The sequence below is a fragment of the Gorilla gorilla genome, chromosome 17, assembly GCF_029281585.2.
Source record: "Gorilla gorilla gorilla isolate KB3781 chromosome 17, NHGRI_mGorGor1-v2.1_pri, whole genome shotgun sequence".
Classification (NCBI taxonomy): domain Eukaryota; kingdom Metazoa; phylum Chordata; class Mammalia; order Primates; family Hominidae; genus Gorilla; species Gorilla gorilla.
The window spans coordinates 88019539-88039888 of NC_073241.2; the positions used below are offsets into that span (position 1 = coordinate 88019539).

Consider the following 20350-nt stretch of genomic DNA (forward strand, 5'->3'; position numbering starts at 1 on the left):
GAGAGAAAATAACTTCAAGGGAAGCTATGTGTCCTTTTGTCAAAAATTATCCTAATTTATCTTTCTTATAATTTCAGCAGGGTTTTAAATTTTTGTTTTATTGCTTAATAGCATGTACTTGTTTATCGGCATATGTGTGTGTAGTTGAAAGCACGATCCTTGGTTCCATCGTACCTAGTCACATTCTCCCAGGCTTACAGGAAATCAAGTAACTTCTCTGACTTCTTTGTAGATGTTATCTGAAAAATATGCTTGTTTACCAGGAAGCTGTGTGTTCACCGTTTAAAATAGAACTTTCATTTGTATGCCTTCGTACAGCCTACGTAGCACTATACCATATTCTTTTTTTACCTTTGTTCAGCATCTTCTCACTAGTGGGTGCTGCATTGGGGTGGCTAAGGGTTGACCATGGGTCCCTGTCGCACAAGGCTTTGTGGGAGGAAGGAAATTTGTGTGGTTAAAACATGGGAGGTATTGCAACTCATTTTCTTGACTATTCACCAGCGGTGGTTTCCAAATCACATTTTGCCTTTCAATTCTCAGTCTTTGAAGCAATAAATTGTATATATATGTTACACACATACACACACACACGCTTATTAATAAAGTTGTTGGTGCAGGACAGGCTTATAAACTGTTAATTTAGATGTACATTAAAAGCTACTTTGTCTTGGCCAGGCACAGTGGCTCACACGTGTAATCCCAACACTTTGGGAGGCTAAGGTAGGAGGATCTCTTGAGGCCAGCAGTTCCAGGCAACATATGAGGCCAACCTGGGCAACATAGTGAGGCCCTGTTTCCACAAAAAAAAAAAAAAAAAAAACTAGTTTTAAAAATCACTTTGTCTTGTGTCCCATACAAAGGAAGGATAACTTTTAGAACCTGGCCATATGGTCCCTTTCGAGTAGTCACCTGCTTCCTTGTAAGATACTCTAGAGGAAAAACCCTTTCCATCCTTCTTGTCTCTTATCTCCTTGTATAATGGCAGAGAATATTTGCCATGGTATATTCATGAGCCGTGTCCTGGTGTGGGATTGCTCTTTGTGTGATACACTTTCTCAGTAAGGTAGGCTCACTGTGGCAGAAAGCGGGATTACCATGGGAGATATATTGAGAATCACCAAGAGGCCGGGCATGGTGGCTCACTCCTATAATCCCAGTGCTTTGGGAAGCTGAGGTGAGGTGGATTGCTTAAGCCCAGGAGTTCAAGACCAGCCTGGGCAACATGGCAAAACCCTGCCTCTACAAAAAATGCAAAAATTAGCCGGGTATGGTGATGCACACCCGTAGACCCAGCTATTGGGGGTGCTGAGGTGGGACGATGGCTTCAGCCCAGGAGGTTGAGGCTGCAGTGAGCCCTGATCATGCCACTGCACTCCAGCCTGGGTGACAGAGTGAGATCCTGTCTCAAAAAAACAAAAAGACAGAATCACTGAGAAAGCAAAACATAAGGTTTAAAACCTGTAAAAGGCAAGAAAACCTAGGTTTGCATCCTGGTTCTGCCATTTTACAATGTAAAAAAAAATAAAATAGTCTCAGAGAGTTTAATTTACCCCAGGTAATTTGGGTGACCTTCTGCAAATCACGTACCTTTTTTTCATTGTAACATAGATGTAATTAGTATCTACCTTGTGTGGTTATTTCAAAGGTTAGTGATAAAAATGCCTGGTGCTTGTAAAGCAGTCAGTAACTTGCTGCTGTAGTAATTTCTATTATTATTATATATATTCAACAAACACGTGTTGAACACCCACTAACACCCACTGCAGTGCCATATGTGGGCACAATTCTAGGTGCTGAATGAACTGGTGACTAAGACCATCAAGGTCCTTGCCCTTGCCCTCATGGAGCTTCTATTTTAATACCTAAGACGGACAGTAAGAAACAGGGATTTTAGAGAGTGAAGGACACTGAACTGGGTGAATGTAATAGATAACTGGGGGGTGGGAGGGTACCTAATTTAGAGACATTTCCCAGAGAAGCTGGTGATATTTTAGTAAGAAACCTGGATGATGAGGAAAGAGCCTGCCATGAAACAGTAGAATAGTGGAAGCCAGTGGGGTGGCGGTTGCGGGGGATGGCAAAGCGGAGCTTATGGGGAGAACCCAGCAGAGGACTGGTAAGTGGAAAGGCAGAAAAGAGCTCGGCTTGTAGAAGGAAGGAGGCCCAGTATGGCTGGAGCTTGGTGAGCCTGGAGAAGAGCGGAGGGGCCAAAGGAGCAGTTCGTGGAGGACTTTGTAGCCATGGTAAGGAATTTGGATTTTTTATTCTAAGTACAGGCACACTTTGTTTTATTATGCTTCACTTTATTGCACTTTGCAGATACTTCAGTTTCTGCAAGTTGAAAGCTTGCTGCACCCCTGTGTCTAGCAAGTCTGTCAGTGCCATTTTTCCAATAGCATGTGCCTACTTCATATCTCTGTGTCACACCTTGGTAACTCTTACAGTATTTTGAACTTTTTCATTATATCTGTCGTGGTGATCTGTGATCGGTGATCTTTGGTGTTACTACTGTGATTGTTGGTGCCTGGTAAGATGGTGGCATCCAGGTGGTGGTCTTAAGACCAGATCAGTATGGTGTTGGCAGATCAGTATGATGCCGCTAGGCAGGCACTGACTAGCTCCAGGCAGCTCAACCTTGGGAGCTTCGGGGCCCCGAGAGGTGGAGCCTGTGAGTGGGGCATGCACTCCATGTGGAAGCCAGAGCCTCCTCCCCTGGATGGAGTGTACGAGATCCCTGGACTGGAGCCCACCCCATCTGTGAGAGAGACGTACTTCACGCCCGGGCTGCCACCGCTGATCTTCCTGCCCTGGGACTCTGGGTAGAAACACCCAAAATTCTGTTCACCCCGTTCACGACCCTGGGACCCTGGCTCGAAGCACCCAAAGTTCTGCTGCTCAAGCTCCATTCACGAGCAGCCACCATACAAAGACCAGGCCTGCTATGTCTTTCACCAGCGTTGCCGCCTTCTCAGGGGTGTCAAGCAGGCCCTCTGGCTTACCGAGGCCAAGTTAATATAATGCCTTCCTGAGAAAGTACTTGGCCTTGTTGATGATACAAGGAACCACATAGAGAACCAAGATGAGCGTCTTCTGAATTCGATCTCTCATGCCTGTCTCTGGCACTGTACTGAGGACGGCCCCAGGAGAGAGGCCTGCTGTCTGGTCATTGTGGACAGTCTGATACAGTTGTGTAAGTCTCAGATTCTCAGGCATCCTTCTCTGGCCAGGCAGATTTGTGCCCAAAACTCCACGTTATCCACCACCTGGAATTGTGTCTGTTCTTCAGGGTCATGGTTCTAGTGGAGCCGGCTGAGTGCCAAGGATCCTCTGCCCCCGCCATCTCCTCCAGAGAAGAGGTTGAAGCTACTAAAAATCATGTTCTCGAGGCCTTCTGTCCCCTCTCCCCACTACTGATCTTCAGGAATGCAATGTTTCTGATGTGAAAGATGACACAGGATTCTGGGAGGGCTATCCTTACCCCTATCTCCATATCCTGCACTTCCTGGAGAAAGCCGATTTGCAACCACGTAACCTTCAACCAGATCAGCTGTGGGCCAAGATGATCCTGTTTGCTTTTGGCATTGCCCTGGCTCAGGCCCAGCTCCTCTGTGGGAATGACACCAAGATCTCGGAGCAGCCCGTGGTTGTGCAGAGTACATGCACAGACGGACGTGCATTCCATTTCCTGGTGTTACAGTAGAACACAGACCTGGCCTCTTAACAAGTGTGGCAAGAGTTTGGTCTGGGTGGAATCATGCCAGCTACTCTCAGCATTTTTGGTGTCTCCCAGTGATCAAAAAGAAGGTGGGGCCGGGCCCAGTGGCTCGCACCTGTAATCCCAACACTTTGGGAGTCTGAGGTGGGTGGATCACGAGGTCAGGAGATCGAGACCATCCTGGCTAACGTGGTGAAACCCCGTCTTTACTAAAAATACAAAAAATTAGCTGGGCGTAGTGGCGGGCACCTGTAGTCCCAGCTACTCTACTCAGGAGGCTGAGGCAGGAGAATGGCATGAACCCGGGAGGCGGAGCTTGCAGTGAGCCGAGATTGCGCCACTGCACTCCAGCCTGGGCGACAGAGCGAGACTCCGTCTCAAAAAACAAACAAACAAACAAAAAAAACAAAAAATTAGCCAGGCATGGTGGCACGTGCCTGTAATCCCAGCTACTCAGGAGACGGAGGCAGGAGAATTGCTTGAACCTGGGAGATAGAGGTTGCAGTGAGCCAAGATCGCGCCACTGCACTCCAGTCTGGGTGACGGAGCGAGACTCCGTCTCAAAAAAAAAAAAAAAAAAAAAAAAAAAGAGGGTGGTTGTGGAATGTGTTGGGCTGACTGGTTTCCAGTGGGAGACATCCAGGAAGTTTTTAGCTCTGTATTTACATGGTGCTACGTGAGCCAAGGACCACTCTGAGGCCCGAAACCCACCTTTGCCTTCTCCCACTGAAGAGGGCCTGGGGTCCCCCTGGAGCCTCAGTGCTCATCTAGCCTGGTGGTCTCACTGACAATAAAGAGCCCTTGCATTGCAAAGGAAAAAAAAGCTATTATAATTGTTTTGGGGTGCCACAAATTATGCCCCTATAAGAAGTTGAGCTTAATTGATAAATGTCATGTGTATTCCAGCTGCTCCACCGACTGGCCATTCCTCTCTCTCTCTCTCTCTCTCTCTCTCTCTCACTCTCTCACTCTCACTCTCTCTCTCCCTCCCTCCCTCCCTGTCCCTCTTCCTCTCCCACCTCCCCCCTCCCTCTTTGGGCCTCCCTATTCCCTGAGACACAACAATATTGAAATTAAGCTGATTAATAACCCTACAGTCGTCTCTAAGTGTTCAAGTGAAAGAACAGTGACACACAACAATATTGAAATTAGGCTGATTAATAACCCTACAGTGGTCTCTAAGTGTTCAGGTGAAAGGAAGAGTCACATGTCTCTCACTTTAAATCAAAAGCTAGAATTGATTTTACTTAATGAGGAAGGCATATCAAAAGCTGAGATAGGCTGAAAGCTAGGCCTCTTGTGCCAGTTAACCAAGTTGCGAATGCAGAAGAAAAGTTCTTGAAGGTAATTAAAAATGCTACTTCAGTGAACACACGAATGATAAGAAAGCAAAACAGCCTTATTGCTGAGATGGAGAAAGTTGTAGTAGTCTGGATAGATCAAACCAGCCACAGCATGCCCCTAAGCCAAAGCCTAATCCAGAGTGAGGCCCTAACTCGCCTCATTTCTGTGAAGACAGAGAGGTGAGGAAGCTGCGGAAGAAAAGTTGGTTCATGAGGTTTAAGGAAATAAGCTGTCTCCGTAACATAAAAGTGCAAAGTGAAGCAGCAAGTACTGGTGGAGAAGCTGCAGCAAGTCATCCAGAAGATCTAGCTAATGCCAGGCATGGTGGCTCGTAATTGATCATGGTGTCTATAATCCCACCACTCTGGGAGGCCAGGGCAGGAGGATTGCTTGAGCTTAGGAGTTTGACACCAGCCTGGGCAACATGGTGAAACCCCGTCTTTGCAAAAAATACAAAAAATTAGCCAGGCACAGTGGCACCTGCCTGTAGTCCCAGCCACTCAGGAGGCTGAGGTGGGAGAATTGCTTACACCTGGAAGGCGGAGGTTGCAGTGAGCGAGATCATGACACTGCACTCCAGCCTAGGTAACAGAGTGAGACCTTGTCTCAAAACAAAGAAGCAATAAAAGATCTAGCTAAGATAATTAAAGAAAATGCCTATAATAAACAGATTTTTCAGTGTAGATGAAACAGCCTTCTATTGGAAGAAGATGTCATCTAGAACTTTGATAGCTAGAGAGAAGTCAGTGCCTGGCTGACTCTCGTTAGGGGCTAATGCAGCTGACAACTTTACGTTGAAGCCAGTGCTCATTTACCATTCTGAAAATCCTAGGGCCCTTAAGAATGATGCTAAGAAACTGCAAAGTTTTTGTCCTGAGTAACCAGATGGATGGTGGTAGGCTGTAAGACTGGTTTACCATCTTTGAGATGGGGAAACTGTGGGGACTGGCAGAGGAGTAGATTTTGTGTCAGAAGGGATTTGGGACATATAAAATTGGTGGTGGCTATAGGACATTCAAATTTAAAGCCAGGATAGCCAAAACTCCTATATTTTTTAGATTCATTACTTGTTCTCTTTTGTCATTGTTGCGACTTTTTCCTGTCACATCGAAACTTGGGAAATCAGAATCTTTGTATTTTAAAGTTGTGATGTAAAACTCTCCTGGCAGATGAACGGTAAATGTGGGGACATTAAAATACAGTGTTATGAATTTGCTGGCTTCAGCAAGAGTGCTTATCCCATTTTCCCCCTTTCCTACCAACATGTATCACAGATTTCAGAAAAATTCTGAACTTCATCCGTCCTGTACTAACTTGGCCTCGACATAAAGGATTAGTGAATATGAATGTCCTCCCTTGGCAAGAGTTTAAAATTCTGAGAGGCTCTACTATATTTACTAAAGATTTTCTAGGGCTTCTCAAGGCCCTCAAATGTGCTAGGTATACAATAAATATTTACTCATTTTTAATTTTGCTTTTATTTAGTATCTTTGTGCTATGACTTTCATGAACATTATTTTTTTTCCTAGAAAGTTTAGTACCTTTGATGTATTAAGATTACTGTTATTTACACTGTTTCCTTTTTACTTGTAATCTTGTTTTGTTTCTTTGCATTGGTGGGTGGTAGAAGAAAAAGACACTGTTATGAGGTCACATTCAGTATAGACAAGGAAAGAAAATAAAAGTAGGTGCAGGAAATTAAGTTTTATAAGTTTTAATTATCTTTTTCTTTCCTTCCTAAAAGCCAGCTAACCCAGTTTTATTAATTACAACTTTTGCAAATGTAAGCTTTTCTAGCTTTGGTCTCTTTTATGTCAGTTATCTATTGCTGCATAATAAATTACCCCCAAGTCAGAAGTGAAAAACAACAACTGTTTATTATCTCACACGGTTTCTGAGGATAGTAGTCCAGAAGTGGCTTAGCTGGGTAGTCCTGGCTGAGGGTCTCTCGTGAGGCAGCAGTCAGACTGTCAGCCAGGTCTGCAGTCATCTGAAGGTTTCCCCAGGGTTGGAGGATCTTCTTCTCAGATGGCTCTCTCACAGGTGTTGTCAAGAGACCTCATTTCCTCACTGGCTGTGGCGGGAGATCTGTTTCTTTCTGTAGAGATATGGTTTGGCTGTATTCCCACCCAAATCTTATCTTGAATTCCCACGTGTTGTGGGAGGGACCCAGTGGGAGGTAATTGAATCATGGGGGCAGGTCTTTCTCTGCTGTTCTTGTGATAGTGAATAAGTCTCATGAGATCTGATGGTTTTATAAAGAGGAGTTTCCCTGCCTGCACCTTCTTCTCGTTTGTCTGCCGCCATGTGAGACATGCCTTTCACCTTCCACCATGATTGTGAGTCCTCCCTAGCCACGTAGAACTGTAAGTCTATTAAACCTCTTTCTTTTGTAAATTGCCCAGTCGTGGGTATGCCTTTATCAGCAGTGTGAAACGGACTAATACTCTTTTACCACTTGGGCCTCTCTGCAGGGCTACCTGAATGGCCTCCTGCCACAGTCATGTGCTTCCCTGGGGCGAGTGAGTGAGAGAGAGGCAAGAGAAGGAGTGGGGGTGTTCCATTATTGACTAGGATTTTCTTCCAAATTCCTGTCAAAAGTCTTCCAAGCTTAGATGTTGGCAGTTATTCCTCAAATGAGGAATGTTTGTGTCACAGGTATATCAAATATATATCTCACTGCTCTGTTTCTGTGTCTTTCTCTTCCAAAATCATTTTCATTTCAATGCTAAATAATGCAGTCATTTGAAGATGTTTTCAGTGGTGTTGTCTTTGTCCATTGCATGCTTCCATAATACAGTACCACAGACTGGGTAATTTTTAAAGAAGAGACATTTATTTCTCACAGTTTTGGAGCCTGGGAAGTCCATGATCAAAGAACCAGCTTCTGATGAAGGCTTTCTTGCTGTGTCCTCACGTGGCAGAAAAGAGAGAGAACCTACCTGCAAACCCTGTTATTACAGCGGCATTAATTCATTCGTGAGGGTAGAACCTCCCGCTAGGCCCTACCTCTCAACATTGTTACATTGGGGATTCAGTTTCCAGCGCGTGAATTTGGGGGCAAACATTCAGACAATAGCAGACATTGCAACTTAACACTTCTGTTACTAACAGTGCACATAACTTGACTGAAGTGGCAGCCATATGAGCATTTATGACCAAACATTTCCATGAGCTAACACTGAGAACTACCCTGTGGCTGTGCCTGACAGGCATCTGTTATAAGGTGCATCCTGATTTCAGAAGTGTTAGAATATGGGGAAAAAAAGCTTCTAGAAATTGAAGAAATATGGTAAATAATTTTCTCCCCCACCCAATCATGGGGAAGTACAATAGATCAAAGTCTTCTGCAAGTAAGTTTCTTTCCTCTGATTTTACAAAAGCTGCAACTCACAAAGTGTAAATTGATTGAGAAGGAGATGTGAATGAGTGATTTATGACAAAGATAAATATGCAGGTTATTTCTAAAATGTTTCAATTTTTGGTTTCAGATGTATAAACAAGGAAAATCCCTCTTTTGTGACTTTAATTTTTTTTTTTTTTTTTTAGGAATAAAGATTACTATAAACCCAGAGTCAAAGGCAGTCTTGGCTGGACAGTTTGTGAAACTGTGTTGCCGGGCAACTGGACATCCTTTTGTTCAATATCAGTGGTTCAAAATGAATAAAGAGGTAATTTTTTAAATATATCTTTTAATTCTTCCAAGGAGAGAGAATGATAGAGAATTAATTAACATTATCGTCCTAAATGTAGTTTTAACAGTTTGGTAAAAGAGTCTGATAGACATTGCTAGGTTATTACTGAAGTAGTCAATAGTCATTATTTTGGTAAGACAGTTCCAGAATTGTCTCATGAAAACATTGTAAACAATAATGAAATCAGTTCTCCACTCTAAAAATTGTGGAAAATAGGGATTACTTAGGGCAACAGTGTTAGCGAGTATAAAACATCACCAGTACATTCTTGTGTATACAAACTCTTCACAACAGATTATGTTCCAACCAAAATCTTTAAAAGATTTTCAAGGCTATATGGAAAGTTCATGTGCTATTCTTTTTAAGAATTCCCCAGCACTTTGGGAGGCCGAGGCGGGCGGATCACGAGGTCAGGAGATCGAGACCATCCTGGCTAACATGGTGAAACCCCGTCTCTACTAAAAATACAAAAAAAAATTAGCCGGGCGTCGTGGCGGGCGCCTGTAGTCCCAGCTACTCAGGAGGCTGAGGCAGGAGAATGGCGTGAACCCGGGAGGCAGAGCTTGCAGTGAGCTGAGATGGCGCCACTGCACTCCAGCCTGGGCGACAGAGCCAGACTCCGTCTCAAAAAAAAAAAAAAGAAAAAAGAAAAAAAAAAAAGAATTCCACATCACTGTTTTATCTGTATCGGAAGATTTAGGACCTTGTGGTAGATTCTGAAGTAAAATTCAGATTGGCAGAATGGGCCATTTATTCCTTTTGTGAAATGATTGGATCCCTGCAGCACCCAACAAATAATTTAAAATCACATTTTAGAATTCTCTTTTCTTCAGAGTTCCTTGAGCCATCTTGCACTGGGGATTTCTCAGTGGGCTGGCTGCCTGCATTGAGTCCCACTTCTGTGGGCTTTTATCTTCGATCCCCTCATCCCTCTCTATCCTCCTCCCACTTCCACAGTACCTTGAAAGTCCATATTCTTTTCACTCTGTTAGTCCCAGTAATTCAGCTTTCTTCCAAACTTGATGTCACGTCTCCCTTTGCAAATCTGAAACTAAATAAAAGCTGTTCTGAGAATGACTTTTCCTTTAATTGGATTGCCTCATACTGTAGGTGAATTCTGTGGTTTTATACGATTTTGTTTCCGTCTGTTACACAGAGGTAAGACAGAGCAACGTGGAATGTAGTACAAAGATTGCATGTAGCTTTGGCACTAGATAGGTCTGTGTTGGAACTCTGACTGCCATTATTAGCCACGTGAATTCCTATCATCAGAGGTTGTGAGAATTAAGTAGACAGGATGTTTTACGTGCCTAGGCTCTCGAAAGATGGTACCTAAAGGTATTTTTTTATCATATTTTCTCAATTGCAAAGTTACTTTCATTTTATTAAATGCCCTTTGAGGAGAAATAGTGGAAAAACCCTACTACATTAAGTATATCATATGTAAGCTATGTCCTGATTGGAGAAAGGTAGAAATGTAGGGGATGGAAAATGCATCTTAGAGTTGAAGAGTTGTAATGGATTTTAAAACTCTTAAGTCAAGTTTTGTAAAACCACATGATCATAGGAGTATTGTAGGAGATGTTTACTTAACAAGTGCTTGTTGAGCACCTGTTTTGTGCCGGGCCATGTTCTAGGTGTGATGATACAGCACTGACCAGAAGGTCTCTGCCCTCAAAGAGCTTACACGCCAGTGGGGACAGAGCAAGTACTGTTAATTCCTGTGAGTTAAGAGCTATGAGGAAAATCAACAGGGTGGCGACATAATATGAGAAGCTACTAAGGTTTTAAGCAAGGGAAGTAACATGGTAGGATTCGTGGGTTTTTTGTTGTTGTTGTTTTGTTGTTTTTTTTTTGTTTTTTTTTTTGAGATGGAGTCTCGCTCTGTCGCCAGGCTGGAGTGCAGTGGCGCGATCTCGGCTCACTGCAACCTCTGCCTCCCTGGTTCAAACGATTACCCTGCCTCAGCCTTCTGAGTAGCTGGGATTACAGGCGCGCATCACCACGCCCAGCTAATTTTTTGTGTTTTAGGAGAGACGGGGTTTCACCATGTTGGCCAGGGTGGTTTCAATCTCCTGATCTCGTGATCCACCTGCCTCAGCCTCCCAAAGTGCTGGGATTACAGGCGTGAGCTATTGCACCCGACTAGGATTCATGTTTTTAAAACATAAACGTGCTGCTTGAAGGAAGCAGAGAACAGCAAGATGAGCAGTTGTCTAATACCTGTGCTTGACTGGAAGTAGCAGTAGCGTGGAGAAGAGAAGGTGGATCAAAGTGCATAATTCAGTGTATATTTTAGAGAGAGTCAACTAAGCTGACAGATTAGATTTAGAGCATGGGGAGAAGGAAGAGAAATCAAGGATGACCCCTTAGGCTTTCCACATGAGCATCTGAGATGTGTTATATACTGAGGTGTTGAAGATTGGAAAATTAATTGACAGAAGACAGATTAACGGAGAAAAAGCTTATTTGTGTGCATGCAAGAGCTTTCAGAAGGAGTAGCTTGCTAACTGGTTAAGTTATGTAGCTAATTTAGTAGGGAAAGGCAGGGGCACTGTGAGCATAATGGATGGGTTTCTTCAGGAAAGACAAAGGGGAGAAGAACAAGGGAAGATAGCAAAGTTTGTGGTAATGTTGTTCATGCAGGCACCAGTGGTATCTCCTCTTCATTGTGACCGTAAAGTCCCCAAAGAGAGATTTATGGTAGTTTTACTCTTGGTCTGTTTCCTGGGGGTAAAAGCTGCCCCAAGAGGGAATTTATGGCAGCCTCATTTCCCAGAACTTTCTGTTTTGGGTCAGATAAAGGAAGACTGAGAAGACTTCTTTCTGTATCTGTTGAGTCCCAGATGTCTTCAGTTTAATATAATCTTCATACCAACTCAGGGGTTCTGAGTGGGTCTCCACAGATCTTCAGCCCAAGTAGCCTTTGTTAAGAGGATACATCTTCCATTTTAACAGGAGGGAACAGAGCAGTTATAAATAGGTACAGACATGGATAAGTTTGTGATTTGTTGGCAGAAAAAGGAGGTAATTTCTATCTGAAGTCAGTGCCTAAGAGAACTAGGATTACAGGAAGTTTGAGGAAAGAGTATACATCAATAGTCTAGAAGGAAAACACATTTAGGACAATATAGTAGGATTGTCAGGCAGTTGTAAGTGCAGCCTGTCATCCCAGTTGTCACATCCTCAGCAAAATACTCTTGCTTTGGTGTAGGTACTGAAAGGGGAGAGAGTAGAGTTCAGTAACTTGGGGTTTGGAGAGGGAGGAGGTGAGCTTGTTAAAGTACAGGTTGAATATCCCTTGTCTGAAATGCTTGGGACCAGAAGTATTACAGATTTTGGATTTTTTTTAGGTGCTGAAATATTTGCATTGTATACTTAAAAGTTCAGCATCCCAAATCTGAAATGTTCCAGTGAGCATGATGGAGGTGCTCAAAGAGTTTTGAATTTGGGAATATTTCAGATTTTAAATCATCAGATTAACCTGTTCTTTGCAAGGGAGTTATTGTAATGAGGCACTTGAGTAAGCCCCTTGGCAATGTGCCAAAGTTGGGTGTAGCTGATCAATTGCTGGGAGCAGAAAAAGCATTAATAAAAGAAACCTTACTATTGGAGGTGGGGACTGTGGATGGCCATCCCATCTTACTGTCTCATTGATATGCTTTCCATAGCTCTTCTCTGTCTAGATCTTGAAGGAGATTGGATATTGTTTGGTTAAGGAGTTTATCCTCTTACAGAATTTTGCAGATCAGAAGGTCCGGGGTCTCAAGGTGAAATAACTTGCCCATGTCTTCCCAGCTAATGTGGTCAGAGCTGAAAGCAATAGCCAAGCCCAATTCTCTGTGTTTTCTCTATGCCGCTGTGGTGTTTGTATGTTGTATGGCTGCTAAACTCATAAATGTTGCAGTTGTAGATTCTTTCAGTACTCAGTGATTGAGCTCTTAAATGCCAGAGCAAATAGTTCTCTGTTAGTGAGCCTTTGGAAGATGTTTGGGGGCCAGCTTAACTCTCTGGTTTATGGATTTGTAAAAGACTGGATTTTTAATACTTCAGTCCTAAATAATTCAAAGCGTTACTGTTTTTAACTCAGAAATGTTTTAGAACTTGGGGGAAAAATGTTGCACTTTCAAAGCTTCATACTGAAATCATAGATTTTGTACAGCATATTTTATAAGGTGTGTTTTTGATGAGTCATCCACTTCTCTTATTGATTCTTTCACAGATTCCAAATGGAAATACATCAGAGCTTATTTTTAATGCAGTGCATGTAAAAGATGCAGGCTTTTATGTCTGTCGAGTTAATAACAATTTCACCTTTGAATTCAGCCAGTGGTCACAGCTGGATGTTTGCGACGTCCCAGAGAGCTTCCGGAGTAAGTAACGAAAGAAGCTGAATGTTGGGATGGGGATTCCCCATATTTTATTTTATTTTAAATGTTTACTTTTAAACAATTTCAAAGTATCAAAAAGCATAGCAAAATTTCACATAGGTACTTCATCCATTATAATGTCAACCATTGTTAAGATTTTATCCATGTGCTTTGTCTTTCTTTTTTTTTTAATTTAGTTTTTGGTTTTGTTGTTTTTTGTTTTTTAAGACAAAGTCTTTTTGTTGCCCAGGCTGGAGTGCAGTGGTGCCATCTGATCTCAGCTCACTGCAACTTCCGCCTCCCAGGTTCAAGTGATTCCTCTTGCCTTAGCCTCCTGAGTAGCTGGGATTACAGGCACATGCTATCACACCTGGGTAATTTTTGTATTTTTAGTAGAAGTGGGGTTTCACCATGTTGGCCAGACTGGTCTTGAACTCCCAACCTCAGGTGACCCACCCGCCTCAGCCTCCTGAAGTGCTGGGATTACAGGTGTGAGCCAGCATGCCCGGCCTGCTTTAATTGTCCTTCTGTGTGTGTGCGCGCACGTTCACACATGCACACACACATATATGTGTGTGTGCAGATACTTTAGGATGACATAGACAGGCCTCAGTCTGGTCCCTGCCACTGACCTCTTCAAGTTTGCCTTCCTTCGTGTTCCATTACTCTGCCCTCACACACGGCACCTATATTCAACTTAGTTTCTCCCTGCTGCTTCCATGGTCTCGAAATGTCTTGCATATTCACACTCCACATCTTTGCATCACTTCTTCCTTCCATCTTGAATACCTTTTCTGCCTGTCATACTTTTATGACTCTTTCAAGCCTCAGCTCCCTCTGCTGCCTTGGCATTCTGATTTTACCTCTATTATAGAACTTGTTGCATTGATTTTGAAATTATTTGTTTGCTAGCTGTCTGAGCAGTGTAGGGATAAGGAGTTCCCTTTTCTCTTTCTAGTTCTTAGGACAAAGCCTGGCAGGTAGTAGTCGCTTACCAGTTATGCAATTCATTGACCACCCTCATGAGGCACAGCCTTGGGCTTCGATGTTACAGCTATTTTAAACTAAGCATGAGAGAGAGCCCCTGACCCCAAACTACTTACACAACTATCAGGAAAGATTATCTGCTGCAATAGAAAGCAGGAAGACTTTCTTGCTACCACCTCTTTCTCCCAAAAGTTAATCTTTTGAACGTATTTCTATATTTTGGTTGTTTGTGTTGTCAGGCTTGTCTCCCTATCTAAATGAACTCCTGAAGGGAAAGTCTCGGTCTTAATAATCTTTCGTAAAAACAAACACTCAATAACCAATAGCACTCAGTAGATGTTTGTTGACAGAATGAAGAACCAGGGTGAATTCTGTTTAACAGAGATGGAAATATTTCCATCAAAAACATTTAATATTCTTACATTTAAAGCACAAATTCAAAGCTACCTAAAAATCTCTGAAGGATTCTTGATATCTAGAACACTTCCTTATTTAAGAAACAGATTGTGGATCTGGCATGGTAGCTCACACCTGTAATCCTAGTACTTTGGGAAGCTGGGGTGCTGGGGCGGGTGAATCACTTGAGGCCAGGGGTTCAAGACCACGCTGGGCAACATGGCAAAACCCTATCTCTACAAAAAAAATGCAAAAAAAAAAAAAAAATGGGGCCTGCAGGTGCACACCTGTAGTCGCAGCAACTCAGGAGGCTGAGGTGTGAGGATCACTCAAGCCCGGGAGGCGGAGGTTGCAGTGAGCTGAGATCACACCAGTGCACTCCAGCCTAGGTGACAGCAAGACCCTGTCTCAAAAAATAAGAAAAAGAAACATTGTGAAACTAACATCATGGAAAAATGCTATTTCCTGAAGTTACTCTTACTCATGAATACTAAATATGATCATTATAAAAAGTAGATCAGTAGATAAGCACATAGCATTTGAGAACTGATAGTCTTGAGTTCTATAATTAGGATATGAATCAAGAAGAGGTCAGTTTGTTATGAATTTGAATGTTGTGGTCTTCAGTTTTGTAGGAGAAAAAACTCTCATATAGTAGTCTTGCTGCTCACTTTTCAATTCTTTTCCATAATGCGTATTTTTCTCCCAAACTATTGTATTGCTCCTAAAAAATTATCTTGTGGAAAAAAACTCTAGCGTTGATGTCAGCACTAAAGGCCATGTAGTGTATCGTTCACTGCAAGGAAACATTCATCAGACTGCTTTGCTACTCACTCTGCTCCATCTTTTTAGTTCAATAACTAGCATTGATCAAGACAAAAAACCAGTCTCCTCTAAAGAGTAGTTGTCAGATATTATTTTGTTTATTTGGTGCACAATCAAGAACCATGTTCTTTGTTGTATTTGCTGGACAAAAAGAAGGATAGGGAGGAAAACACTTTGTTAAAAGAGTTAAAATGCTGCTGTCTCATTCTTTTCTCTCACTTTAGTCTTCCGTAAACTCAAATGACGTTAAGGTTGTTGAGAAATAAAATATTGGTCAGGCGTGGTGGCTCACACCAGTAATCCCAGCACTTTGGGAGGCCGAGGCAGGCAAATCACGAGATCGGGAGTTTGAGACCAGCCTGACCAACATGGTGAAACTCTGTCTCTACTAAAAATACAAAAATTAGCTGGGTGTGGTGGCCCGTGACTGTAATCCCAGCTACTCAGGAGGCTGAGGCAGTAGAATCGCTTGAACCCAGGGGGCGGAGGTTGCAGTGAGCCAAGATCGCACCATGGCACTCCAGCCTGGGTGACAGAGTGAGACTCCATCTCAAAAAAAAAAGAGAAAATATCACCATTTTCTTTAAATAAAAAATACCTCATGCACCTCTGCATTAGCCCATTCTCACACTGCTATAGAGGTGCTATCTGAGACTGGGTAATTTATAAACAGAAGAGTTTTAATTGACTCACAGTTCTGCATGGCTGGGGAGGCCTCAGGAAACTTACAATCATGGTGGAAGGTGAAAGGAAAGCAAGGCATGTCTTACATGGTGGCAGGAGGGAGAGAGAGCAAACGGGAAATGCCAGACATGTAAATAACCAGATCTGTGAGAACTCACTGTCACGAGAACAGCATGGGGGAAACTGCCCCCATGATCCAATCGCTTCCCACCAGGTCCCTCCCTCAACATGTGGGGATTACAGTTCGAGATGAAATTTGGGTGGGGACACAGCCAACCCATATCAACCTTTCTCAATTTTATTTAACTTTTTTATCCCATTTTTTATTAAGGGGTAATTTATATACAATACAATGTACAGATACGTGTACAGTCCATTGAGTTTTAACATATATATAACATGGGTATATGTACCCATTTAACATATATATAGTCATTGACCAGTCTAGATATTTTATATTCAGCTTCTTCCACTCAGCATAATGTTTTTAAAATTTACTCATGTTGTTCAGTGTATCATTAGGCAGTCCCATCTTTTTGCTGAGTAACATTCCATTGTATGGATTGACTAGTTTGTTTATTCATTCTCTTGTTGATAGACATTTAGTTTGTGTCCAGTTTTGGAATATTATGAATAAAGCTATGATGAATATTCTCATACAAGGCCTTTTCTGGACATATGTTTTATTTCTTCTGGATAATTACATAGAAGTGGAATTGCTAAATCATAGAGTAGATATATGTTTAATTTTTCTTAACTGCCAAAGTTTCCAAAATAGTTTACCATTTTTTGCATTACCACCAACAGCGTATGAGAATTCAGGTTACTCGCCCCATATCTTGGCCAACATTGGTTGTTAGCTCTTATTGATGAATTAAGCTTTTGGTCATTATGAAATGCTCCTTTATCTCTGGTAATCCTCTTTTTCTTGAAGTTTACTTTGTGTGATACTAATATAGCCATGGAAGCTTTCTTTTTTGTTTTGTTTTGAGAGGGGGTCTCATTCTGTCACCGAGGTTGGAGTGCAGTGGCACGATCATGGCTCACTGCAACCTCTGCCTCCCAGGCTCAAATGATGCTCCTACCTCAGCCTCCTGAGTAACTGGGACCACACACGTGCACCACTGCACCTGGCTAATTTTTTATATTTTTGGTAGAGACGGGATTTCATCATGTTGCCCAGGCTGGTCTCAAGCGATCCGCCCACCTCGGCCTCCCAAAGTGCTGGGATTACTGGCATGAGCCACCGCGCCTGGCCAGAACCATGGCATTTCTTTCATAAGCTTTTTTGTATAGTATATATTTTTCATTCTTTTAGTTTGGAATGTCTTTGTTTAAAGTTTCATTTTAGATGACAGAATACAGGTAAGTGTTGCTTTTTGCTCTAGTCTAGAAAAAAGTCTCTTTTAAGGTGTTTAGTCCATTTACATATAATGTGATTATGTTTAAGTCTGACATCTTGATGTTCGTTTTCAGTTACTCTCATCTGTTCTCTTTTGATCCTCCTTTCCTGACCTCTTTTGGACTGGGATTACAGGTGTGAGCCACCGCGCCCGGCCAAAAAAGCATTTTTTAATATTCCATTTTATCTCCTTTATTGACTTTAGCTGTGTCTTAGTGTTATTTTTTAGTGGCTGTTTTAGAGATTACAGTATGCCTCTAACTTATTGTAGTAAACTTTCTACATATTCTACCTTAAAATATAAGAACCTTATATAGTATACTTTAATTGTGCCCCCCATTGTATATTTGTTGTCATATATTTTACTTCGACATTTACTTTTGAGCAATCTTGTAAAGGTACGTGTGTGTGTGTGTGTGTGTGTGTGTGTGTGTGTGTGTGTGTGTGTGTATTTATTTATTTATTTATTTTTATTATACTTTAAGTTTTAGGGTACATGTGCACATTGTGCAGGTTAGTTACATATGTATACATGTGCCATGCTGGTGCGCTGCACCCACTATCTCGTCATCTAGCATTAGGTATATCTCCCAATGCTATCCCTCCCCCCTCCCCCCACCCCACAACAGTCCCCAGAGTGTGATGTTCCCCTTCCTGTGTCTATGTGATCTCATTGTTCAATTCCCACCTATGAGTGAGAATATGCGGTGTTTGGTTTTTTGTTCTTGCGATGGTTTACTGAGAATGATGATTTCCAATTTCATCCATGTCCCTACAAAGGACATGAACTCATCATTTTTTATGGCTGCATAGTATTCCATGGTGTATATGTGCCACATTTTCTTAATCCAGTCTATCATTGTTGGACATTTGGGTTGGTTCCAAGTCTTTGTTATCGTGAATAATGCCGCAGTAAACATACGTGTGCATGTGTCTTTATAGCAGCATGATTTGTAGTCCTTTGGGTATATACCCAGTAGTGGGATGGCTGGGTCAAATGGTATTTCCAGTTCTAGATCACTGAGGGATCGCCACACTGACTTCCACAATAGTTGAACTAGTTTACAGTCCCACCAACAGTGTAAAAGTGTTCCTATTTCTCCACATCCTCTCCAGCACCTGTTGTTTCCTGACTTTTTGAGATGGAGTCTCTCTCTGTTGCCCAGGCTGGAGTGCGATGGCACGATCTTGGCTCACTGCAAGCTCTGCCTCTCGAGTTCACGCCATTCTCCTGCCTCAGGCTCCCGAGTAGGTGGGACTACAGGCGCCCGCCACCACGCCCGGCTAATTTTTTGTATTTTTTAGTAGAGACGGGGTGAGTCACTCTTATCACCCACGCTGGAGTGCAGTGGCGTGATCTCGGCTCACTGAAACCTCTGCCGCCCAGATTCAACTGATTCTCCTGCCTCAGCCTCCTGAATAGCTGGGATAACAGGCTCTTGCCACTGTGTCCGGGTAATTTTTGTATTTTTAGTAGAGATGGCGTTTCACCATCTTGGCCAGGCTGGTCTTGAACTCCTGACCTAATGATCCACCTGCCTCGGCCTCCCAAACTCCTGGGATTACAGGCGTGAGCCACCGTGCCCAGCCCACGTGTGTATAATTTTTAAAGATTTTGTTTAAAATATTCACTGACATAGTTACCTGTTGTGGCACTCTTGAGTCTTTCCTTCTGACCCAGGTTGCTATCAAGTAAAATTTCCCTTCTGGCTGAAGAATTCCTCTTAACACTTCTTATGGTTACGGTCTGCTGTTTTTCTGTAATAATTTGTAAAAATTATTTGTGAAATAATTTGTAGACAAATTATCTCAGCATTTGAATTCTGTTAATCTGTTGTCTTCATTTTTGAAGGATATTTTTGTCGTGTATAGAATTTTAGAGGTGTGTTGGTTTGTTTTCACCACTGTAAAGATGCCATTCCATTGTCTTTTGGCCTCCATTGTTTATCATGGAAATTTATTTATTCCTTTTGTAATTGCTCCCTTGAATTTTTCCTGCTTGGAATTCTCTGATTCTTGGACCTGTAAGTTATCTTTCGTCAATTTTGAATCATTTTTAGCCATAATCTCCAAATATTTTTCTTCTACTTTCTTTCTGGGACTCTTAATTATATGTATGTTAGACTATTTGATATTGTCCCACAGATCTTGTAAGCTCTTTTTTTTTTTTTCTTTCCTTCACTTTATCTCTTTTGTTTCCAGTTAAATTTCTTTTAACCTGTTTTCAAGATTACTGATTTTTTGGTGTGACCAGTTTGCTGGTAAGCCCATCGAATGCACTGATGAGTGGAAATCTTGATATTTTAAATTTCTGTTATTTCCATTTGGCTCTTTTTTTTTCTTCAAGTTCTCACTGCTGAAATTGTAAGTTGGCCACCATCTTCTGTGCAAGTTGATTAGCTGCCTTTTTCTCCAGATCCTTTAAGATCTGGAGAATTAGTGTGAGTCTCTATCTGATAATTCCAGAATGTAGGCCAGCTCTGCTTTTCTTTTTCTTTTTCTTTTTTTTTTAACAAGTAAACATGGTTTATTTTAGAAATGTGAGGCTATTTCAACATTAGAAATTTTTTTTTTAATTACACTTTAAGTTTTGGGATACGTGTACAGAACGTGCAGGTTTGTTACATAGGTATACACATGCCATGGTGGTTTGCTGCACCCATTAACCTGTCATCTACATTAGGTATTTCTCCTAATGCTGTCCCTACCCTAGCTCCCCAGCCCCTGACAGGGTTACATTTTCTTTCTTCTTCATAAGTCTCATAATTATTTATTCAATGCTGAACATTGAGTATAAAAGAAAAATAGCATTAACATATGAGATTAACATATTACACATTAACATATAGAGATTGAAATTAATATTTTTATGCCCAGGAACTAGACACACCCCTCGTAATGGCTACTAGAATAGGGGTATGAGTCCATC

General features: G+C 42.0%; 1 protein-coding gene across 7 annotated transcripts in view; it reads left to right on the forward strand.

Annotated features, from left to right (window-relative positions):
- MALT1 (MALT1 paracaspase) overlaps positions 1-20350 on the forward strand; it is a 76834-nt gene that overhangs the window by 16160 nt on the left and 40324 nt on the right. For all 7 annotated transcript variants that reach the window (XR_010131248.1, XM_055368230.2, XM_019014170.4 and 4 more), the window contains 2 exons: positions 8612-8733; positions 12980-13130. Coding sequence is in view for 6 of the 7 variants with exons in the window: in XM_055368230.2 (XP_055224205.1) it covers positions 8612-8733; positions 12980-13130 (273 nt within the window). In the remaining variant the exon portion in view is untranslated. The remainder of the gene's footprint in view (positions 1-8611; positions 8734-12979; positions 13131-20350) is intronic.